At 48.7% G+C, this 21,243-nt stretch overlaps 3 protein-coding genes across 7 annotated transcripts in view; 1 reads left to right on the forward strand and 2 right to left on the reverse strand.

Annotated features, from left to right (window-relative positions):
* Nucleotides 1-3,851: 3,851 nt before the first annotated feature.
* The window catches only part of LOC116851500 (tubulin polyglutamylase TTLL4-like), a 113,762-nt gene continuing 96,370 nt past the window's right edge, over nucleotides 3,852-21,243 (reverse strand). For 3 of the 5 annotated variants that reach the window (XM_032830954.1, XM_032830956.1, XM_032830957.1), the window contains 3 exons: nucleotides 7,583-7,645; nucleotides 5,606-6,709; nucleotides 3,852-4,800 (listed from right to left, as the gene is read on the reverse strand). In XM_032830954.1, coding sequence (XP_032686845.1) covers nucleotides 4,197-4,800; nucleotides 5,606-6,699 — 1,698 coding nt within the window. In that variant the 5' untranslated portion in view covers nucleotides 6,700-6,709; nucleotides 7,583-7,645 and the 3' untranslated portion in view covers nucleotides 3,852-4,196. Of the gene's footprint in view, nucleotides 4,801-5,605; nucleotides 6,826-7,582; nucleotides 7,646-21,243 lie in introns of all 5 variants that reach the window. The other 2 variants (XM_032830955.1, XM_032830958.1) reach the window with 1 other exon arrangement.
* On the reverse strand, nucleotides 9,658-11,105 carry LOC116851507 (enhancer of split mbeta protein-like). The gene has a single exon (XM_032830968.1). The coding sequence runs from the start codon at nucleotides 10,760-10,762 to the stop codon at nucleotides 10,169-10,171; it is 594 nt and encodes a 197-aa protein (XP_032686859.1). The 5' UTR covers nucleotides 10,763-11,105; the 3' UTR covers nucleotides 9,658-10,168.
* Nucleotides 14,077-19,789, forward strand: LOC116851509. Its single transcript, XM_032830970.1, has 2 exons — nucleotides 14,077-14,368; nucleotides 18,232-19,789. Exons 1-2 carry the CDS (start codon nucleotides 14,183-14,185, stop codon nucleotides 18,358-18,360), a joined length of 315 nt encoding a protein of 104 aa, XP_032686861.1. The 5' UTR covers nucleotides 14,077-14,182; the 3' UTR covers nucleotides 18,361-19,789.

Below are 21,243 nucleotides of genomic sequence, written 5' to 3' on the forward strand. Positions count from 1 at the left end.
AAATCAACAAGAGTTGAGAAGCGCGAGAAGGGCGTTTGCGCGGGAATATTATCGTTAATTCATTTAGTATAACGAGCAATGGAACGTTATCGGAATTACATATTTCACGGAGTTCTCTCTCTCTCTCTCTCAAGAGGAAGAGATCGACGGATATCCAAATCGTTCTAGGCCCGGTGCGTGATTAGATTGCCGCCATCGTCGGCCGGGAAATAAATCGTACGTCGCGATCGAAATTTCAGGCGTACGTTCGGAACGTATATAATTGGGACTTTACCGTATCTCGAATACGAATTTTGACACACAAGGCGCAGCGGGTACGAGAGAACGCGCGGAAGCGTGGGAACGGCCACTCTCGAGCCTTCTCAAAACAAAGCACGAGCTAGCTACGTGAGGGGGATGAGGAGCACGCGACGCGCACCTGACTACCGCGACGCCTCCGCGCTGCTCCACGTGCTCGCATCCGCCGCCGCCACCACCGCCACCGCCAACCAGCCTCCTCGCTTTATTAAGTCGTTACCAAGGCTCGAGTACGTCCTCGTGCGCGCACGCGAATTTCCCGCCTGCAGTAACGTCCGCTCGAATGGGACTCGAGTGCGAATCTGATCGACGTTAACCCGTGATGATAATGGTTACGTTCATCTGAAAATCTTATAATAGTTGCAAAGCTACTGGCAGCGCAAAGCACTGATGAAGCTGTTTTTTTTTGCCGAACGTAATCAATGATAAATTTGCATGATAATAAGCGCGCTTCGCGTCTAAACGATCACAAGTGAGATCGTATAGCGATTTTTATTCGATCATTCAGATAAGAGCGAGAGAGCGAGCAAGAGAGAGAGAGAGAGAGAGAGAAAGAGAGAGAGAGAGGCTGACACGCGTGCTAACTTGTTTTTTTTCTCAGGGAATTGAAGAAATTGTGTCGACAAAAGTCGACAGAAATGTGAACTCAAAGACTCGTTATAGTCGACGATAAAAACGAGAAAGAACGTTCGCGTAACTACCTGTCGCCGTATAGCAGTGGTAGCTGGCGGTCTCCTTGAGATCTGTCCTCACGTAGAAAACGAGGTCCTTAGCCTTTACGTGTCGGCGTTGTATTGCTTACATAACGCACACGCGGCAGAGCTCGCATGAATGAATACATGAATGAATAAAGACGGCCCGGCAGCGCACACAACGGCGCGCGCGTCACACACACGTAAGGCTGCAATCTCAATAAGAAAATATGTCTATTATGTTGTTACAATAACGATATCAATTCATTGACCGTCGTGGCACCGAGCGAGCCCATTGTCTTCAAACGACAACAGGCTACTCGGTGTACCGTGTAAATCGCCCTCGAATTATTTCGCCTCCGAAATTGGCAGCTCGAGAGTCTATGATCGATATCGATGGCGTCTATTCTTAACCGGCGATTGTATCTCTTATTAATTATTATAAGATCCCTAATTATCTTCTCCAAGAAATTTTCTTCTGCAAAATCGATGGCGAATGAACCGAATAAGATTTCATGAGAGTTATGATAAATATGTCTAATGTTATAATTAGAATTAAAATTTGTTCCGCAATGTAAATTGTTGCCTTACCTTCATGCTACAAGCTTATTGTCAGACATTTTCAAAAAAGCAAATATTAAAATGATAAATAATATAAATTAATAGGCAAATCGCGAACGACGAAATTTCTTTTTACCTAATTTCTTTATTGTTATATACTTTTTCTTTCTTTTGGAATGGGTTGATGTTAAAAGTTCATGATTTGAAAACTCAAGAAGGGCGACAAACGAAGAGTTGCGTGTCCAATAATGCTGCACGCCAATACACAGGATTGAATTTGGATTCGATACAATAAACAAAAATCAACACACGTGAGAAAAAAACGTTGGCAGTTCAAGATGACGCAAGCATTATTAGATATACAATCGGTACAAATCGGGATTTGTGCTAAATTCGAAATCTTAATTCTTACTAATTATCTTAATTCTTACTACTACAAGTGACTTGACACACCTGGAAATATATGATGCATGAACAGCAGCCAGCTTCCAGGCGTTCCGTGTCCTCCTGGCTTCCCGATGTCGTGTTCCTGTCTTCTTGTGAGTTCCGGATATTCACTAGTATTAACATCAGCGGTGACATACACATTAATACTCGCGTAGATACACGATTCAACCAACGCGGCGTGTTAACAGATGCGGTATGTGCGCTGCTTGTCGACCCGAGACGTAATGACTCTGTCGCGAAAAAGTAAACAACACCCGAAATTTCCAAAACACATCGGCGTTATTGATCGGCGTGACGGTTTTGGAAAAACCGTCGTCGCCCGCCGATCAATAACGCCTTACCAAAACATTCCGGATCTTCGAGGTGACCCGAATTATCAGGAGGGTCGCAATACATGTGGGAAATGCCCGGATCGAAATTTGTCGAGTTAATGTGAAAGCGAAACTTCCACTCGGGAAATCACTTATTATTTACGAAGAGCCGTTTCCGCTGCGGCACGTCCACGTGCACGTCCATCCACGGTATGTCAAGGGTTAATCATCGCGACGCGACACGAGCGTAATTATAGTTTAACGAGACCGAAAATCTCAACGAATCAAAGTGGTCTGTCTGGCGCATCGCTTCCGAAGGCAATTGCCTCGGTCACTTCATCACGGATCGTACTTCCTCCAGACAAAACTGATATATGATGTTTTAAGTGGCAGAGTGACCGTCGGTAATTGAATTTAAAGGGCGGAAGCGAAGAAATCTGGTCCCCTTTCGTATTAACCTAATCAAGCGCAGTTGTCGCGGTACCGCCGACCGTCCGCGATCGCAATAGAGACATTAAATTGTCAGTACGGATTTATTAAACCCACCGAGATCTCGGACAGTCACAGATACATATCGGGTACGCGCGAGGTATGTCGTGAAGGTATCGCGCTCCTGAAAGAGAGACAGAGAGATAGAGAGAGAGGGAGAGAGAGAGAGAGAGAGAGAGAGAGAGAGAGAGAGAGAGAGAAAACGGGAAACGTGGCGAGTCTCCCTTTCGATGCGCCACCATCACTGGAGCAGGTGCTCGTCGCTGATTTTGCGGAGCGACGTTCTTCTTCATGTGCTCTTGTTGCCGAAAATTATGCACGGCACGACGGTGCATTAGCAAAGAGTCTCTTTTGCGCATCGGCAGCTCTGACTTTTTTATCATCGTCTCCGCTGACGGCCAGTCCGTCTCATAAGCCATTAGGCTCGTTCGATATTCATTTCGACGTGCGCGTGAACAGCCTCATCGCGTTCTGGGTACGATGACTCGTCGGCAATTCAGCACAGTCAGTATACTGAGAGAGGAAATCACCAAGTAAATATCTATTTGATGAGTATTCTAACAGCATATTAATATCTGCATTCTTTTACTTAAATAGAACAGAAAATTGTCATGAAAGGCTAAGGTTTTCTTGAGGTTTTAAAAAAATGTGTATTTCTAGTTGAAAAATATACTGTATAAGTATAAGCAAATATATTATTATATATAGTGCAAACACTAAATAAATATTTACTATTTCTTAGATATTTTTTCTCTCAACGTAGCCGCGCGATAGCGGCCCGTTATTTCGTCGACAACGAGCGATTACTCCATCGTTCGAAGAAGTTTTTATATAATTTTCCACCTACCTGATTTTACGTGCTTGAAGTCTAAAATTCGAATTTACGAGATCATCTTCACTGTGGCCTCGATAAAAGATCGAGGAGTGGTTCAAGATGCGAGGAGCGATTCAAGCACGAAGCGAGATGCGACGATCCTGTGAATGAAGTGGTGTCAAGGCAAAGAGGACGGAGGATGGAGACGATATCGGTGATGTCCCGTGATAAGAGAGCGCGTTACCAAAAATGTTTTATTAAAGAGAAAATTTTCTATAATAAATTGAGTTCGCACAACCGTGAGAAAAAGGCACATAATGAACTTTTGCCCCGAAACGAGTCGAGGCGGACGAAATGGTACGTATAATACCCGTATACATCAGAATGCACGCACGCATGCATGTACATACACGTGCAGGCGCGGGCGCAGTGTATAATAAAATAAAATGTTTCCACACACAATATCGCGGCTGCGCGTCTCTTTGATGTCGATACCATCGAGTATCCACGGGAGTTGTTTATTATCAAAGGCGGACGCGCGAGATCTTTCCGGACTGGAAGGTCCTGTGGAACACGAATGACTATCTAAAAAACCACTTGTTGCTCCAAGTGGTACTTGGTCTTGCACAGTTTCTGCAATCGGGAGATCCCTTCCTCCCGATTGCCGTCGCCGTACTTGGCCTCCCACGCGTCTAACAGCATGTTGTAGTACCTCGGAACGTCGAAGTACTGCGAGTACCGGTGGGTGTCGGTGGTAGGGAAAATCTTCTCGAACCTGTCCAGCTGCGTCAGCTCATCCTCGTAAGTAATTAAGTGCCTGACATCGTCGGGCGTGAGATCGTCGATTATGTCGTGGAGGTAGTCCTCTCGATTCCTCAGGTTCGCGTACATGGACTGCTTGTGCCGCTCTTGGTAGCTAAGAGCGGTCCGATGTAGCCTGTAGTCTTGGCTAACCGACGTCGGGTCCAGCTGATACCTTTCGGCCAGTTTCTCCATCTCTTCGATCGGTATGCACGCGGGCAGCTGATATCCAGCTATATTGAAGACGTTCCTAATGAGGGGCCCCTTGACGGCGACGTCGAGCGGTGAGGAAGACTGTAGAGAGGGCGATATATTCACCTCGAGTAACCACGGCTTCAGGTTCTCGTCGAGGAGAATATCGACTCCGAAAAGTTCATAGCAACAGTACCTTGAGGTTTCGTAAAACACGTATATCAGAAACACGATCGACGGTTCGCCAAACGTGGATTGTGTACATGTGTGTATTCATTCTCAAATTCTACAAAATTGAGACTGAAGAAGAGAGACAATATGTATGAACAACAGTTTGAACGTTTTGTTATTCATGCAATTATATGTATGATATTTGTAATTATGTGTGTGAACAAAATGAAAAAATGAAAAATGAAAGAAAAACTTTTATTAAGGTAAATGTCCTGATAATTGAACTTTGCTCCATTGATTGATATTAATGTGATATATTTGTATGATATATGTAATATATTTGTATTTAGTATTTTTTTTTAAAAGGATCCATTTTCTTGATATTATATTGATATTAATGTGATATATTTGTATGTGATATATTTGTATTTAGTATTTTTTAAAAGGATCCATTTTCTTAAAAAATATTTTTTTATGTTACAATTTGTAATATTATTTAATGATTATTCAATCACAGACTCTATATTATTGGTTATTTTATTTCCTATTATTTTTCGATCGCTGACAAATCAAAGTTTTATGTAAACGTTAGTTTTCATAGTAATTCCATGGATTATTAAAAATATAAAACTTATCGTGTTTTTTACTAGTTCAATCATTAGAAGATGTACCTTATTTCGCGATTAATTGGAACCATTGGAACGTTCTAACGTTACTCTAATTGTACTTGTGTATATTAATAAAATTTTTGTTGAAAATATATGCATCTAACATCAGCAATTTATATTAGTGTGTTCTTTGTGTTTCGAAAAAAAAAAGATATTTCTCACCTCGAGGTGACGTTGGCCCTCGTTAGACTGTTGATGGAAGACTCGCCGGCTATCATCGTTTTCACAACCATGTCATTGATCGACGCCCACAGTTTGGCGATGTTCACGTGCTCCTGCTCGAGGTAGGACCACAAGGTCCTCAGGGTCCACTTGTGGCCCGTGCAGGAGTCCGCGCAGTTGTTGCTGGTGTACGTCGCGCTACTCTTATTGATGCTGTAGTTGGTGAGATGCATGAAACGGTCGCTAAGGTAGTTGATGTCCTCGTTGTACTTGACGGAGGCGAAGCGCGCCAGGCCGTCCGGATACATGTAGATCCTAAGGGGATTGAAGCTGGTGACGAGCACGTAGAGGCGCAGATCGAATTTGGCGCCGCGTATCAGCATCGGCCTCGACAGATACTGCTGGACGACGACGGGGCGTTTCTTTGGTATCTGGGACCAGCGATGCACCACGCGGATTCCAGTGCCGCGTGCGGACGCCGGCGGCTTGACGATCCACTTCTCCTTGCCGCCTGTCTTCTCCCACACCTGACGGAAGGAGCGTAGATCTTGAGGTAGCACATACGTGCGCGGCACGAAGCCGAACTCCCGTTTGCTGTGCTTTAGCATCATCCGGCTGAGGTTGCGCCACAGTCGGTCTTTCCGGCCGATCTGGAACGTCCCGGGGAAATGATTGACTTTCTGGGAGTCCTTCAGTCCCTTGTAGCAGGCCGACTTCATGTGCTTGCCCCAGGTGCCGCACCAGTTTTTACACTTTTTCATGAGGCGATAGCCCGAATTCACTAGGGTCCGACGCACCAATGTCGGTGTAATTCTGCTGAGGTGCCACTTCAAGTGTCTCGTTATTGCGCAAGGTAGAACCGGACCCTTGCAGTCGTACGATTGGAAGGCAATGTAGGGCGGCACGTTGTCGAACAGGCTCTTCCGCAACGGTAGCTTGCTCCGCTTGTCACCGCCGCCGCCGTTGCCGCCGTCAAGATCGTCAATCGACAATAAATCTTCGTACTGATCATCGTACTGATTCTCGTTGTCGCCGTCATCGATGCTGCTCGCGACACTGCAGATCTCGTGGTGGTTGTACGCGATTACGTCCATTTCGGGTGGTCTGTAACACACACGGGATGAAAACTTGGTCGTAACGCGCTGCTTCCTCTGCGTCTCTACCGCGTCTCTGTGGAACCCCGGTGTCCCACTTTCTGCGCGTACATCGTGGACCTCACCCTTGAAAAAATGTCGTTCATCGTTTTACGAAAATGAAGACAGCGACATATGTTTGCTAATTTCATTCATTATATGAAGAAAGACAGACCGTCAGCGTTCGCGAGACGCGGAACTGGAGAGACGGTGTCACTCGCGTCGCAATAAACATGTGTCACGGCCTGTCAAGAAGTTTGCTTCGGCCCGGCCCGACGCGATGTAATTATCGTGTTCTCGTGTTTATAACATTGTTATTAAAGATCGATTCTGGTACCGTGGGAATTTTTCCGTCAGGCGTTTATAAAATGTGACAAATTTGCCCGGGGAGGTATAATTAAGGGGCACCGTGGAGACATCGATCCTTATCTGTCGTGAGTAACGCGAGACGGGCAGCTGCGGATAATCGATTTACTTATTATCCGCGGGCCAAGTGGATTGAGCCGACGCGTTCAAGCCGACTAAAATTTCATTTCGCCGCTGGCTACCCAGTCAAGCCGGACCAAACTTTTTGCGCGAGCAAGAGTTTCCCGGTCGGCTTATCGCCGCGTCCTATCTGAACTTGCGTCGAAAGTAAATCAACCTGCGTCGCACGAAAGTATCGCGTCGCTGAGCGATTTGTGCCCGACAATGGCACGGTTGAAACAGAAATTGATCCGTCTGTGGATCAGTAGCCGATCCGCAGACGCACCCGTTATCGCACCGATAAGCAGGTGAAGAACGCGCGTGAGTGCACGCGCCCGACGCTGCAAAGATTTTCGAGAGGAAGAGGGAAAGTACGCACCGGTTTGTCGTATTGTTTAAACGTCGGCAGCTGTCAGCATTATGACGACGCGACCGTCAGCACCTGGAACAGGCAAATCAATTCGCAGATTATTACAATGAATGTCAAAACGACAGGAGGTCTCTTATATATTATAAGGTCTTTATATATTTTTTTCTCTACGCATCTCCAGGAACGATCAAGTCATTTTCGAGTTTCTCGCGTTAATAATACGAATTTGAGAGTCACTACCGGTGGATGTCGATCGTTGATGTCTTTTATGATAGCGCCACGACTTTGTTGTTAAATTTAAACGCTCGCGAGTCAACGCCCGGCGAGGTTATATTCCGATAATTGCGGACGCAATCTCTCGCACGCGAGTATAGCGCGCGCCTGTCAATCGTGCATTGCGCTTGAATGAGAAGCTGTTACGCGTCGGGATCATTTCCGTTTGCATGCGACGCGATTGATATTTTTTGTGACAGCATTTTCAAAGGGGTAGTGCCGTCGAAGCGAAACAAAAAAAGTAATAGGAAAGGAGACGGGGAAGAAAGAAGAGGAAGAGAGGAAGAAAAAGGAAAGGTCAAATTGCCGCGCAATTTATGGCCCCTCACCCTAGAAACAACGCTAATTTCACTTGTCAATCGCTGTTTTTCCTGAAATTCGTGATTTGCCACAATCTTCTAGCTATCGACGTAACGACTCGCGCGAAGCGCTAATCTTTATCGCCGATTGCAAAAAAGTCTTCTCACGAAATAGTAATCTTCTGCGTTTCTCAAGGAACGCGTAACGAGAGTTTGAAAAATTAGAGAAAAAGAGAGAGAGAGAGAGAGAGAGAGAGAGAGAGAGAGAGAGAGACGTGAAGATAATAAAAAAGTAAAATAAAATAATTATTTGTTTCTGTAGTGATACACGTTAGTAATATACAATCGACAATAATGATGGCAGAATAATGTTACACAGAAATCCTGCTATAGTGGCGATGATTGATAGGGTACAAAATATAGCCAGGTTGCAGTCGAGCACGCGGTTCTGATATAAAAAGTATGGCTCGTCGATTAATTCGCCGCCTTGAAACGCATGTTAAGTAAATATGTCGACCGCCGCGCGGCAATTAAATACTCGTTATCGATCGACGAGCTGACGGAGAGCGCGGGAATGCATTAATCGAAAAGTGAGGCAGGACCCGTGGAGAAGAAAGAGTTTATTCTTTGGCCGGCTGCTCCACTTACGTAAAATCGAATTAACGCGACATTGGGGAATCGACGGGAGTCGGCACGGAGGATGCGAAAAAGTGTGAAAGCGTCGCGTCCCTCGATCAACCGGTGCCTCTTCCTGCAGTGGACTCCTCGATCTCGACTCTTACGATCTCGTTATAGTTTTTATCGATAGGAAAAGAGATGACTTAATGTCGAGCCGATCGCGACGAGATCACGTCTTTCTGTTTCGCAACGCGATATCGCGTTTTCGTCGTCTGTGAAGAACGAGAGAAATTAATTAAATCGCGTTTTCAGCTTGGGCCGCAAGAAATTGTCGCCGATGCATCCAGTCACGTAAGGCGCATTAATATTCATGTGTGTCATTTTCATCACCTCCGGGCACGACGCGGTGGTGGGCGGCGGGCCACAGCTGGTGACTAGCGGCTCTCGATTTGCCGATTTCTTATAATCGCGCGGTGTTGCTTGCTAAAGCCGCCAGCAAACATTGTAGCTTCATGCGAGCACCGAGAAAGATCACCGGCGGCATTCCATCATCGTGTTGCACGACTAATTGAACGTACTTTAATTCCGCGCTCTTGCCCTCTTTTCTTGCAATTCCCATAATTCTTTGGTAATGTACATGGTAGAATTGGCAGTATAAGGACCTTGGCAATTACGGATTATTTTCGTTAAAATATCGTCAAACATTTTGAAAACGTGTTACGTTATCTAGACTTTATAGCTATTAATTGAAATTGCACTATTCTTACATCTAAAAAGCATATTTGTTATGAGGTAGAAAAGAGAGAGAAACAGAGAGAGAGAGAGAGAGAGAGAGAGAGAGAGAAAGAGAGAAAAAAAGAGTGAGAGTCGGGAATGGCGATCGATTCGACAAGATTAATCGTTGAAACGAGACATTTATTGATTATCGTGCGGCTGGCTTGCCTCAACGTATATTTATTTCGCCGCGAACGGCATTGTGTGTCGCGAAAAGTTCTTTAATATAACAAATTAACGTCTATATAATAGTAGTTATACTTTATAAGAAAACAGTCAGTTCAGGTACAAAATGGAACCCTATCACAGACGTCACTTAAAGCTTTATCACTTATGTACAATATCGAGTAAATAAGTCGGGATAAGATCTCTATTGCGAAGTGAGCGCAAGATCCTCAATGTCCTCGGGGGGAGGGAAGGAGGGGGGGACGAGGTAAAGCCCGAAACAGATTCGGAAGACATTGATTCGTCGTTTCTCCGCGTGTGAACGGCGTGTGAACGGCGTGTGCTGCGGCGAGGGCTCTTTTATCGCAGTGGGAACCCATCGAGACTCGGCGGCCGCGTCTCTTCCATCCGCCCTACTTTCTATCCGGAGATCCACAGGACGTTTCCCGTCTCGCTGACCGCTTCTTCATCGCCAAGGCCTCCAGACAGCGTTGGAGGAATCCGTGGACTCGACGGAGGAGCTCGCGACACTGACGGGGCTCTGCGGCGGAGAATAGACGTTCTGCGAGGCGTTTTTCTGGCCATTCGGCAACGGGCTCTTGGTCGTCGACGCTGACGTGCCAGCCGGACCCTCCAAACGTCGAAGACAGCCGCCGAGGTGTCGCATCAGCTGGGCTCCAGCGGCGGGATGCACCGCCGTGGCGACCGACGTCGAGAGGAACGTCGACACCTCCTGAGCGCACTGGGTGAATCCGTCCCGGAATCGATCGGCGTAGCTGTTCTCCGGGGTCAGGGTGAGCCTCCTGGCGGCGCGCAGTGTGTGAAGATGACGCACCGTAAGCTCCAAGATATCCGCCTTCTCCAACTTGGCCACGTTCTCGCCTTCGGCCTGCAGCGCGGTCACCATCAGATCCTTCAGCTCGTCCAGGCAGCGATTGATGCGGGCGCGCCGTTTGCGCTCCAACATCGGTTTCATCACCTTGCGGTACTGATAAGTACGCGATACCGGCTCCTCGTACTCCATGCCGCTGATCGGCGTGTAGCTGGTGTGCGGCGCCATGCGAGGATCACACTTTGTATCGTCGTATATCACTCGTCACAAAACAAGGCGTACTCGAGCCCGCTCAGGAAGTAGTCTTCAGTGAATCCTGCGTTATCGATACCTCCCGGATACACCGTCTCTGCTGTCAGATGCGATGACTACCGGCTAATGAAGACTTCACGTTCGCCGTTTGTATTTTCTCTCTCCCTCTCTCTCTCTCTCTCTCTCTCTCTCTCTCTCTCTCTCTCTGTTTATCTATCTCTTCTCTGTCTTTTTTGTAGCGTGTGCTCGCTAGCTGTTCTCGAGCTTCCGAGATTACGTCTGGATCTGTGTCCGTGACGGTTCTGAGCGCTGGTGGGGTACTTTCAATTACTTATACGGGTCGCCCCACCAACCTCGTCGTCGTTCTATGCCCCTCCATACAAGCCTGGGATTCTCGCTGGGACTGGGGTGCAAAAGGGGTCCGAGGGGCACGGTTGTACCGTGCAGTCCGCGTGCACAGCCAGCCAGCAGCCGTGGCGTATCGTGGGAAGCTCGCAGGCCGGAGCGTTCCCACAGATCGGGGGCCTGTTGGGGCCTGCACACAGGTTCTGTGCTGCTCGACGCCTGCCGAGGAGGGGGGCCTCCTTGCGCGCAAACAGCGGGGGAGGGGACACCTTACCGAGAGCACACCTGCAAGCTGCCTTGGACGCGCCGCGCGGCGAGAGAGGAGAGAGAGGAGAGAGAGAGAGAGAGAGAGAGAGAAGCACACGCCACGACGCGCGACCAGCACGAGGACGACCCGCGCGATCCGCGCGAGCGTGATCGCGCCACAGGGACGGGATTATCGCGAAGAAATCTATGAGCGGCGCTTCGAGGAAGCGTAAGCTGATGTGAATCGAGGCGCGACGTGCGCTCATGTGCACTCGCGGATCACTCGTTCCACTCGCAATTGCCAATTGCGCGTCATCTTTCAATCGAGATTAAAACGTGAAGGCACGACGGGGTGTGCGACTCGGTCTTTTGGCGCGTAACTCGATCGGAACCGAGGTGCAAACGGTCCGGGGGAATGTCAACGCGATGTGTCACGCCGACGACACACACTCTCGACATCTTCTCCGTCGATAATATTTATAGGAATCCAAATGAAACGTTACATGCCAGCGGCGATTTGCGCATCGGCGCTCGAAGCACACTTGTTGATTCACCGACGGTTACCACCGACGTGGTGCACGTGCACGCGCGTGTCGGCAGCACTCCCGGCACTTCTCCGCAATGAATCACGGCTTGGCGGGCAATGCCGGGTCGCGGCGGCTGGACCAGTTTGCATTCCACTTTGTACTTAACAATAGAAATAAATGTCGCGCTTACTCCTCCCCCTCCTCTATTTCTCTTTCTCTCTCTTTTTCTCTTGCGTTTTCGCGAATCGTCGCGAATTATATAAATTCTGACTAATGTATTTAAAACGAGCACTTTCAATGTTTTCTACGAAGATATTCGTAGACAAATATCAACGAATAGTGCGAGAAGTATTAATGCAAGTTATATCATCAAAAAATCCCGTCTAGACGAGTAGCCAACAGTTTCGATTTATCGATTGAAGATGGGAGAAGGATCTCGGCAAATCTTCCGTCCGTTTATTTACTTAATTTATTTTATTTCCTCCGGCGCCGTTATCCAGTCGACTGAATATTCGTGTATAATTGATATCTACGATTTCTTCCTGCTCGCGGAAGATTCGCGCTGACCCGATTGCCCGATTGTGGATTTTGCATATTCCATCGGATATTGGTCCGAGATTAGACTGGCCTCCGGAGAGTTTCCGATAACCGGTTTCAAGACGTGCCATCGAGCGGGTCGGGAGCCCATATGTTTTGAATTATAAACGTACGATCTTAATGATCCGCCCATCCTCGACCTGGACGGGCTTTGCTCGCGGGACTTAACGAGGTGTTTAGCCCTTTTGGAAGCTGATATCCCAAACAAGGTTCCAAGTGGGTCGGCCGAGTATTTACGAGTTTTTGGTCTAAACGCGAAACTCGCCTCTACTACGGAGACTATCGGCCGGACACTGCCACGACATGTGTGTTACGTTCGTTAAAGAATCTACTTCTTTCATTATGCAGCCGTTTTAATCGCCGATCTGCTTGAGATTACGACGCGGTCACGGTAATTGACTCCAGTGAAATTTTGTCGAGTCCTTTACGAGAACTGTCGAAAGAGATCCGCCGTAATGTCCCCGTGAGGGCCTTCCCGCTGCGAGATAAGAGCTCGCCGTTGATTCCGAGCTGATAAAACTTTCCATTCTCCGTGAAAAAGAGTTAGCCAGTCGGGAGTTTTAGGATCGTTGGTCACGGCCAACAAAGCCGAACGAGGTATCTCCGATTGCGGGTAAACATAATCGTCGGGCCCGCGGACGGAAGGCTGTTAATCCTGCGTTTACTTCGGGCACACAAAACGACCATCTGTGCGACGGATAACCCACCGCGTTGCTGCGGGTCCCCCTTCGCGGGTTAATAAGAGAATAGACATTCGCAAAACTGCAGAGGCGTGTGCGCGCCCGCCGCGCGCGAGTGTTAAATAATCGCGAAACAACGTGCGATAGCCGCGCGAACATAATCGCGGCCAGCTTTTGTTCCAAGGGGAACATCGATTATCTCTCGGAGGTAGATAAGCACTGTAACACGCGGAAGCGCAACGTAATAAATGTACAAGATGGAACAACAATCGGCACACGATTTCACCCCGCGCGAGCGCGAGAAGGGGGAAAAGCGCGGAGTAATGTTCCAGGGAGCAGTCGAGCCGGCGGGCTCATTCCCCGATATCGCGGCGTATAATTTATTATCAATTCGTATCAGAGTGAAGCAACATGAATTACCGAGCTGCCATATAGCGCGGCGTTACTACAAAATAAACAAGCGCAATGCGTCACCCCGGGCTAAAGCAACAATCCTCGATTCCACCACTCTCAACAACAGCGATATTTACCGGATCTGCAGCCACCTCCGCCGCCTCCTCCTCCTCCTCCTCGGAGTATTCCGCTCGTTCGCTCGCGCCTCTCTCGACTTCCTCGTGCTCCTTCCTCCCGTGTGCTCAAATCTCTGTGTACTCCTCCTCGGCGACCCCGAGCGCGGTTCAGCGTGGAAGGAGGTACGTGTTAGGTCGCCGATGCTAATTCGGAGCACGTCGGTACACGAAACACTTCCGTTGGCGGGCTTCTCCTTCCTCCTCTCTCGCTAGTAAAGGCAGTTGTCGAGCCTTTTCTCTCCCCATCCTTTGCCGTATCCTTTTTTACCCCCCTCTCCTTACTCTCTCGTCTTCTCTCTCTAGTCATCGTCGCTCCCTATCCCCTTGTCCCCCCGTCTCGCCTCCGTCTCTCTTGCTCGGCACAGAATAGGTTGCCTCGCCTCCGAAATTCTTCCGGTTGTACACTCTTGGCTCGTGCTACGGAACGTGGGAATGTTCTCAGGTCTGGAAGCCGACCCCATCACGTGGAAACACGCACTGCAACGGACTTCGTGGTTTGTGTGCGCAGCGATGGAATCGACGCGATCGCGGGCTGGCAAACGTGCGAATCTTCGACCGACGAAGGGTGAATCAAATTACAGCCGAGTGTTCGCCGATTCTTGCGCCTTAAATTCGGCTGTGAGTACAGTGATGCATGACGTATAACGCAGTGTATTATGCGATTTTATGTAGCTTTTCATCCGTTCGATGATCGATCGTCGTAACATCATCGTCTACCACGCGCTCCTCCAATTGTTTCATAATTTCGACTTTCTCGCGGCCGCTTCTTAAATAGCCAGAAATTCATTCGTAAAAAACGCTTACGTGTTTGTCCGTGCGTTCTTCGAGCAAATTTGGTTTAATATCGCTTTTGCGGTCGCGACACGCTATTGTTCACGTCTTGCACACGAGTGGAGTTTCAACTCGATACCATTTCTACCCCATCACTAGCTGCTCCTACTCGGTGTATCGCATTGTGTGCGCCGAACTGCGAGTCCTCTTTGTAAGAAGAGGAGGCAACCAGCCGGTAATGTAACCTTAGCGATGCCCCATTGCCGCGTTGTGCACATAATGTGGAGGCTATTGTACGCAGCACGGGCTACATTGTTGCCCGCATCTTCCAGGCACCCTACGACGCCGACGGCGTTGTTCTCTTCTTCTTTTCGCGGCTACTTCGCTTATTCTTGCTCGTGAGTTTGCGACGAGCTACCCGGGTAACATCATTGGGCCAGGTCGGGAAGTCCCTAATACCCTAATACAATCTTTGTGTTTAATCAATCGCGGTCAAGATTCAGGCCGCCGAAAGTAAAATCAAACTTTGTCCCCTCCGGCCCTATCTCTTTCCATCATTCTCTCTTCGTAATCTTTCCCGTTCTTGTCGTACACGAATAGCGTATATTATCGCCGACATTACGCCAGCACACCGTTCGCTCGTGGCAGCGTTACGTGACTTTTCCGTCTTTTTGAGACATTCACCGAGCCATTCACAAGGTGGTAGACGCACAAATTTCGAAATAATTACTCGATACAGGTAATTTACTGCGCCGACATTGATCTGCCGAGGATCTCGACACGTGCCTCGCCGCACTGAGTACGCTTTAAATTGTCACGCTCTCGATCGCCCGCATCCCGCCGGTCACACATTCCGCGGAATCCGCTCGGAATACCTGAGTTCGTAATTAAGGCCGCGAGGTGTACAGTCGTTCGCCGCTCGTCCGTTGCCTCCCCGTCCTTTTCTCTCACTTCTCATCTCTTCATCTCTAAAAGTCGGCTCACCGGTGCGAGCTAATGTCACGCGCCATGCAGGATCGAGAGTTACCGCGCGCGCGGTAATAACTTGTTTTTCATCACGCTACAAAGTTGAAGTTGCACTCAACTGCGACACGCACGTCTTGCGCGCCGATGTTATCGCGGCGGAATACCGTGAGATTAAACGAGCTTAATTACCGATGTCGACTTTCTTTTGCGATGTTAACGCGCGCACAGTACAAGCTTCGGGAACTTTGAGTTGCGCGTCACGTTGTTGACTCCGGCTATCTAGTTTTCGCTTCGATACTTTCGGTCGCTTTAGGCGAACGTCAGTCACGCGTCTGTCGGCAGCGTAATTTCCAAGCGCGGCGCGACTGTTTACACTGATACGAGTAATTGAGAAAATAACACCGGGTGCTGCGCGGTGGCTGCCGGGCGCAGACGGCATCTCACCTGACTGACTAACGCAGTGCAAACAATCGCTCGGAATTCCAGAAACGCCCGTTCGAGAACAACGTTCGAATCGCGCTCCATAGAAACGAGTCGCATGAATGAGGGAGAAAGTTCGCGCTATGCGCGCAAAGTGGTGTCCAAACAACTTTCTTCGCCCGTTAATCCGTCAATGAGATGGCGTTGCGGCTCGTTTGCGCGCGAGTAGTGATAACACCCTACGAGGTGATAACACGTCGCGGACGAGGCCGCATCACATCTCAACGAAGCAAATTGCGACTTTGCTCTTAAGGCCCATGATCTTTCGCGCCATAATTTCTCCTGCCTTGACGAACATGGCAGGTTCGTTTTTTGAAATTAATTACACTCGCGTTTATATTACGTCGCGTATTCTATGTTCACGCCAGGTGCGATCGAGGAGCGATCAGCAATTACGCAAGGAAAATTACAACGTGTTCGTCACATAGCGTCGCACGCGCAGCGTCGCGCGGCAACGGCGATTTGCGGAAGGCCGATGCGAGCTGGACTTGCCGGCGATTAATCGGGCTCGTGCGGATGGGGCCGAACGGCCGCTTGCGAGCGCGCGCGTCCGGCTTACGTAAAGCCTGACAGGCTTTACCGCTCAATCTGGCTGGCCGGTGAAAGTCGCCGAGGATGGTGCTGAGAAAATGAGTTTAACGACTTCGAAATCGGCCGCGCCGGTAATCAGATCGGGATCGAGCAGCCGCAGCTTGCCGTTGCTTGTAAAACCGCCCGGTTGGACGTTTCTGTGATTTATTGTTGCCGCGGCTGACACTGATGAGACGCCGTCGGGGTCGTTCTCTTTCGTTTGCGCACCGAAAGTGTGGGAACGGCTGTTATTCGCGACGATACATCCGGCGCGCGGCTCGGACGCCAAGTCGCGCGAGATCGATCGCTTCTCAGCCGATCAGCGCGTTCATATGACATCCCGACTAGAAATTTACCTTGCGAGTCCTGATCAGCTTGATCCCAATCAGTTATCTGGTTTATGCAAATTTATCCCATGATCCCAATCACAGTCGTTTGGTTCGCACAAGATGATGTCAACGTGTCCTGGTGAGTCACATAACGCAGCGTGACGATCAAGATCTTATCAATACTAAGGATTATTAATAATTAGCTTAAACTACGCGGTGTTTCTCGGATTATCATAAAGGGGGTGAAATCAAGGAGAGGAAGCGGGGTGGTCTGATTTCACGGTTGCCTATATTTTCCAAGAGAGTAACTGTGCAAAATTAATTCAGGTTGATCAAAGAGGTTAAAGCCTGATCTACAATATGCTCTTTGCTTCCTGCTTCTTTCTCTTTATCTCTTTCTGACTCAAACCTTAAGCTTTAAGCCAGAAAAAGATAGAAGACAAGAAACGCAAAGAGCATATTGTAGATCAGGCTTAAGGGTTAACAAGAAACATATACAGACAGGTATTCTATTATGTACACAGATTAAGAACTTTTAATAATTAGGATAGGATCGATGATATATCAGTTTGTACGAACCAGATAGCTGATTAGAATCAATCTGATTAGGACTATACTGCTAGTATAAACTGCTAGTCATGACGATCGTTCCTCGTGATCTCTCGTCGTTCCTGAAGGGTCTCGCGCGAATCAATCGTACGTTCGTTTCCGCAGTATGCACGACTCAACAGTTGGCATGCCGGAGAGGGGGAATCCTCAGAAGCCCTTGGAGAAGTAGGTTCTCATCCGCGATTAAAAACAACCGTCTCTTCTCCCCTTTAACCTCGGGTGTAGTCACCGACGAACCGACGGCAGAAGCGAGGAATAATTACTCGCACTCACGAACGACGAACGCGACATCAGGACGATCAATGGAAAACAGTTAGCCGGGCTTCCTGTTACCGCAAGAATTTAATTACTCGCGATGAGCTGGGGACGAGGACGCAGGACGGAGCGAGGAGCCCGGCCGGGTGAAAAAACGAGATCGAAAACGTGCCGATGGCACGCGAACTCGATAAATATCTGAGTGACCGCGTGACCCGTTTAGCAGGGCGCAATTATAAGGCGCGTCAGGTGAGAATCGCGCCAGCTGCTCCTCCGGTTTGCCCGATAGTTCGCGATGCGCACACGATATGTGACTCACGTGCTCAGACCTCGCCCGGCCACGAGGCGATGTACTGTTAGCAGCTCGGGCGAAAAAGAGCCGCAATTTTCACGGTTGGCATTTTTCTCGTCGTCTTGCGCGATCGCGTCGCGTACCGTTAACTTCTCGGTAGTCGTGTCGCATTGATGTCGTCGTTGTCGCAACGAAACCACCTGCTTCAGGTACTCGAATTCCGTCCCGGTACCCCGGCATCGAATCGGGAGGTCAAGCCGAGCAACGGTGTCAACGTGGATCTCCCTCAGCGTCGCGACGACAGCGTCCATCCGTGCGGAATTAGTCGTGAGATATAGACGTGAGTCCACGGCTTTAATAGCTCGACATATTTCCAGCCAATTATCGCTGTGGTCGTTAAAAGAACCCTTCCTGCTTCTTACAGCTTATATATTGTACAAAAGTATCCCTCGAGCGATTAAAGAACGGCCTATCGAGATTGGAACAGAGAGGAGGAGTCGACCATGGCGGCACTGAGATCTGAAATAATCCAGAAACCGAGAGATCTCGGTCTTCCCTTTGAATAAGAAGGAGGTGCCGCGCTTAAGAGGGAAAGAAACACACCACCGGCACGCTATTTGACGTGGAAACGTGGAACGCCCGTGATACGCCGCGATGGGTGCACGTTAATTGGTGATGCTCGTTAATTAGTCTGCTCGTCGTTTGCGCGTTGACGAGGGGCCGGTGTCTGGAGAAAATAAGGCGTAGCGACGGTGCAGAGTCATCCAGACAGACTTCGACGCTTAATGAGCATTAGGATTCGTCTCTGACTCTATCCAGCGCCTCACTCTGTTTACGTGGGGGAAACCGGATCAAGTTTGCCCAAAGATTATATTGGCTGTGTGTTTCATTTGTATGTTTATTATGAAACAAACAGTGGCAAAATGTTCTTTTTATTACAGCATGTGTACTTTTAATTTTTACCAGTTTTCCAGTACGGTGATATACTGAATTTGGCTTTCTGGTTAGAGTAGTAGAGTATTTTTCGTGGATTTGCTTCCATTTTTCGTGAACATATTTCATCTTATTTTGTTGGGGAAAGAAACAATCTGACACTGTGTCAAGTTATTCCTTCCCCTGATGAAATGAACTGAAATGTTCACGGAACGTTGGAAACAAATTCGCAAAAGACGCGACTCCAAGCCGGAAGTCAAGTCCAGCACAAATATTTTTCCAAGATTCAAAAGGAATACTTTGCAAAATTCTTGTGTCACTATTTCCTTTAATATAAATGCGTAAACGGAACGCCCTTGGATCTACTTAATGGCCTCTCCCAATTGATTACTTCCGATTCGGCTGGGCGCGCTTACAACAGCCCTAGATAAGTCTGCGCTTCTACTCGTTAAATTTAATCCCTCGCCTCTTCTTCGCTGCTAACGGCATCGGAATCCAATCTCACCCTCGCGTCTCGGATCGGAGCCTTCAACTAGCCCGCGCTCATGGCTTAACCCCGGCTCGTTTGGCACAACACCCTTCTTGGCCAGCCGTGTGTGGGGGTTGAGCGGGCAGCTCCTCTTTCCCGGATCGAAATTAGGGTCGAAAATCATAGCGTCCTTTCGGCCGATCCACGGGGTTGCCCAGCTTGGCCGACGTTCCGACGCACAGGTGGTGCCTCACCTCGTGGGAACGTGGCGAGCGGAATCTTCCCGTGTTACAAAAGGGTCCGTTTGCAGGCGCTCCCCCGATCGCAGTAGGGCCCAAGGGCCACGCGAGTGTGTCGTAGCCACCCAGGACTGGCTCGCGACTCCTCCGCGCCTTGAAACACGCGAAATAGTGCTCGCGAATCATTCAAAAAGCAACATATGAATAACATAATGAGCAACATTTGCGGAAAGTGTTTGAAAGAATAAATAATAACGAGCGATAACATTACTTTGTCAACGTTTGCCGCCATCTATCGAGTATAAATAATACATGTGAGCGACTTGTGTATACTTGACGCGCAGATTTCGCATAGAATATAAACATATGATTGTAAATACGTGAATACGTGGTCAATATATGCATGTCACTCTCTATAACGCACATTTTCCACATTTTCCTTTTCCCTGAGGGGCAATCCGGCTTCAGCACCCTTGGAGTCTTCCGCATCGAGCCGAGGCTGCAGCCACCCCGAATCCATTCCATTCGGTGGGTGTCGGTAAATAGGCGGGCCCGCAGGCTCGTTTACCTCCAGTCCAAAGCCATTTTCTCTCCTTCTCTCCTCTTCAAGCATGCACGCACGCACGCACGCACGCACGCACGCACTCACGCACGCAGGCACAATGCCACGCACGAAAAGCACTATGGAAGTGTGCTACTCGTGTGCAACTCGTGTGCTGGCCTTGTGTCGGCATTCTGTAGCCTGCGGGCCCCGCTCGATCAATCGTTAACCGTAAAAAAGCCAAGTTCGTCGATCTTTCCTTATTTCCTTCGGTTAACCGCGCGTGCATCGCCACGCTCGATAAATCCGGCCGTCATGTTACTCGCGGCTCGACGACATCTTTTAATTAGAGCGCACGCCTTCGAGCCGTTCTGCCGAGAATGCAGATACCAATAGCCCGTCGCTACTCGCTAACAGTCGTAGTCCTATTATTTCATGCGTCGGCCTTCGCGTACGCGCGATTCCAGTCACGCCATGACGCGCGCGCACGTCCATTCCACGTGGAATCGAACACACGCATCAATTTCCTCTTGCCGTTCACACAGTAAATACACCCACGGGCTCGGCCGCTATTTACACGCTAATTATTACACTTCTCATTATCACAGTCACTATCTCGTTTCCGATGTTACTCGAGTGGACGCGACGTCCGTTTCTAACCGCGACGATTGAGCTTGATATTCAGTTACGACTCGTAATAACTATCATTGTGCCTAATTACGGTCGAGCGTGTATAACTCATCGTAAAGGAGAGATAAGCAAAACAAAACAAAAAAAAGAAAACGGCGGGTGACGCGGATCGTTTAATTGAGTCTGTTTTTCCGTCGGCGACATCGCGCAAATGTACTTCGGCTAACTAGTCCTTGGAAAGTTTGTTATCGCGATCGATTCGCCGGTACGGCAAAATTCGGGTTTTGGGCGCGTGTTTTTATCCGGTGCGCTCACTTTCCAAAAGCGTCGCCTCGCGACTCGCAAGCGCTGCGACGTTGTAAGCGTTGTACGATCTAATTGACGGGATGCTACAAGTTGATTGGCGTTT

Source organism: Odontomachus brunneus, unplaced genomic scaffold, assembly GCF_010583005.1.
Source record: "Odontomachus brunneus isolate Ranch 3 - 2012 unplaced genomic scaffold, Obru_v1 Obru_scaffold_176, whole genome shotgun sequence".
Classification (NCBI taxonomy): domain Eukaryota; kingdom Metazoa; phylum Arthropoda; class Insecta; order Hymenoptera; family Formicidae; genus Odontomachus; species Odontomachus brunneus.

Coding starts and splice junctions, on each gene's coding strand:
- LOC116851507 (XM_032830968.1), bottom strand. CDS start 10,762: ATGGCGCCGCACACCAGCTACACGCCGATCAGCGGCATGGAGTACGAG.
- LOC116851509 (XM_032830970.1), top strand. CDS start 14,183: ATGTTCTCAGGTCTGGAAGCCGACCCCATCACGTGGAAACACGCACTG. Junction 14,369..18,231: donor CTTGCGCCTTAAATTCGGCT/GTGAGTACAGTG, acceptor CACCTGCTTCAG/GTACTCGAATTCCGTCCCGG.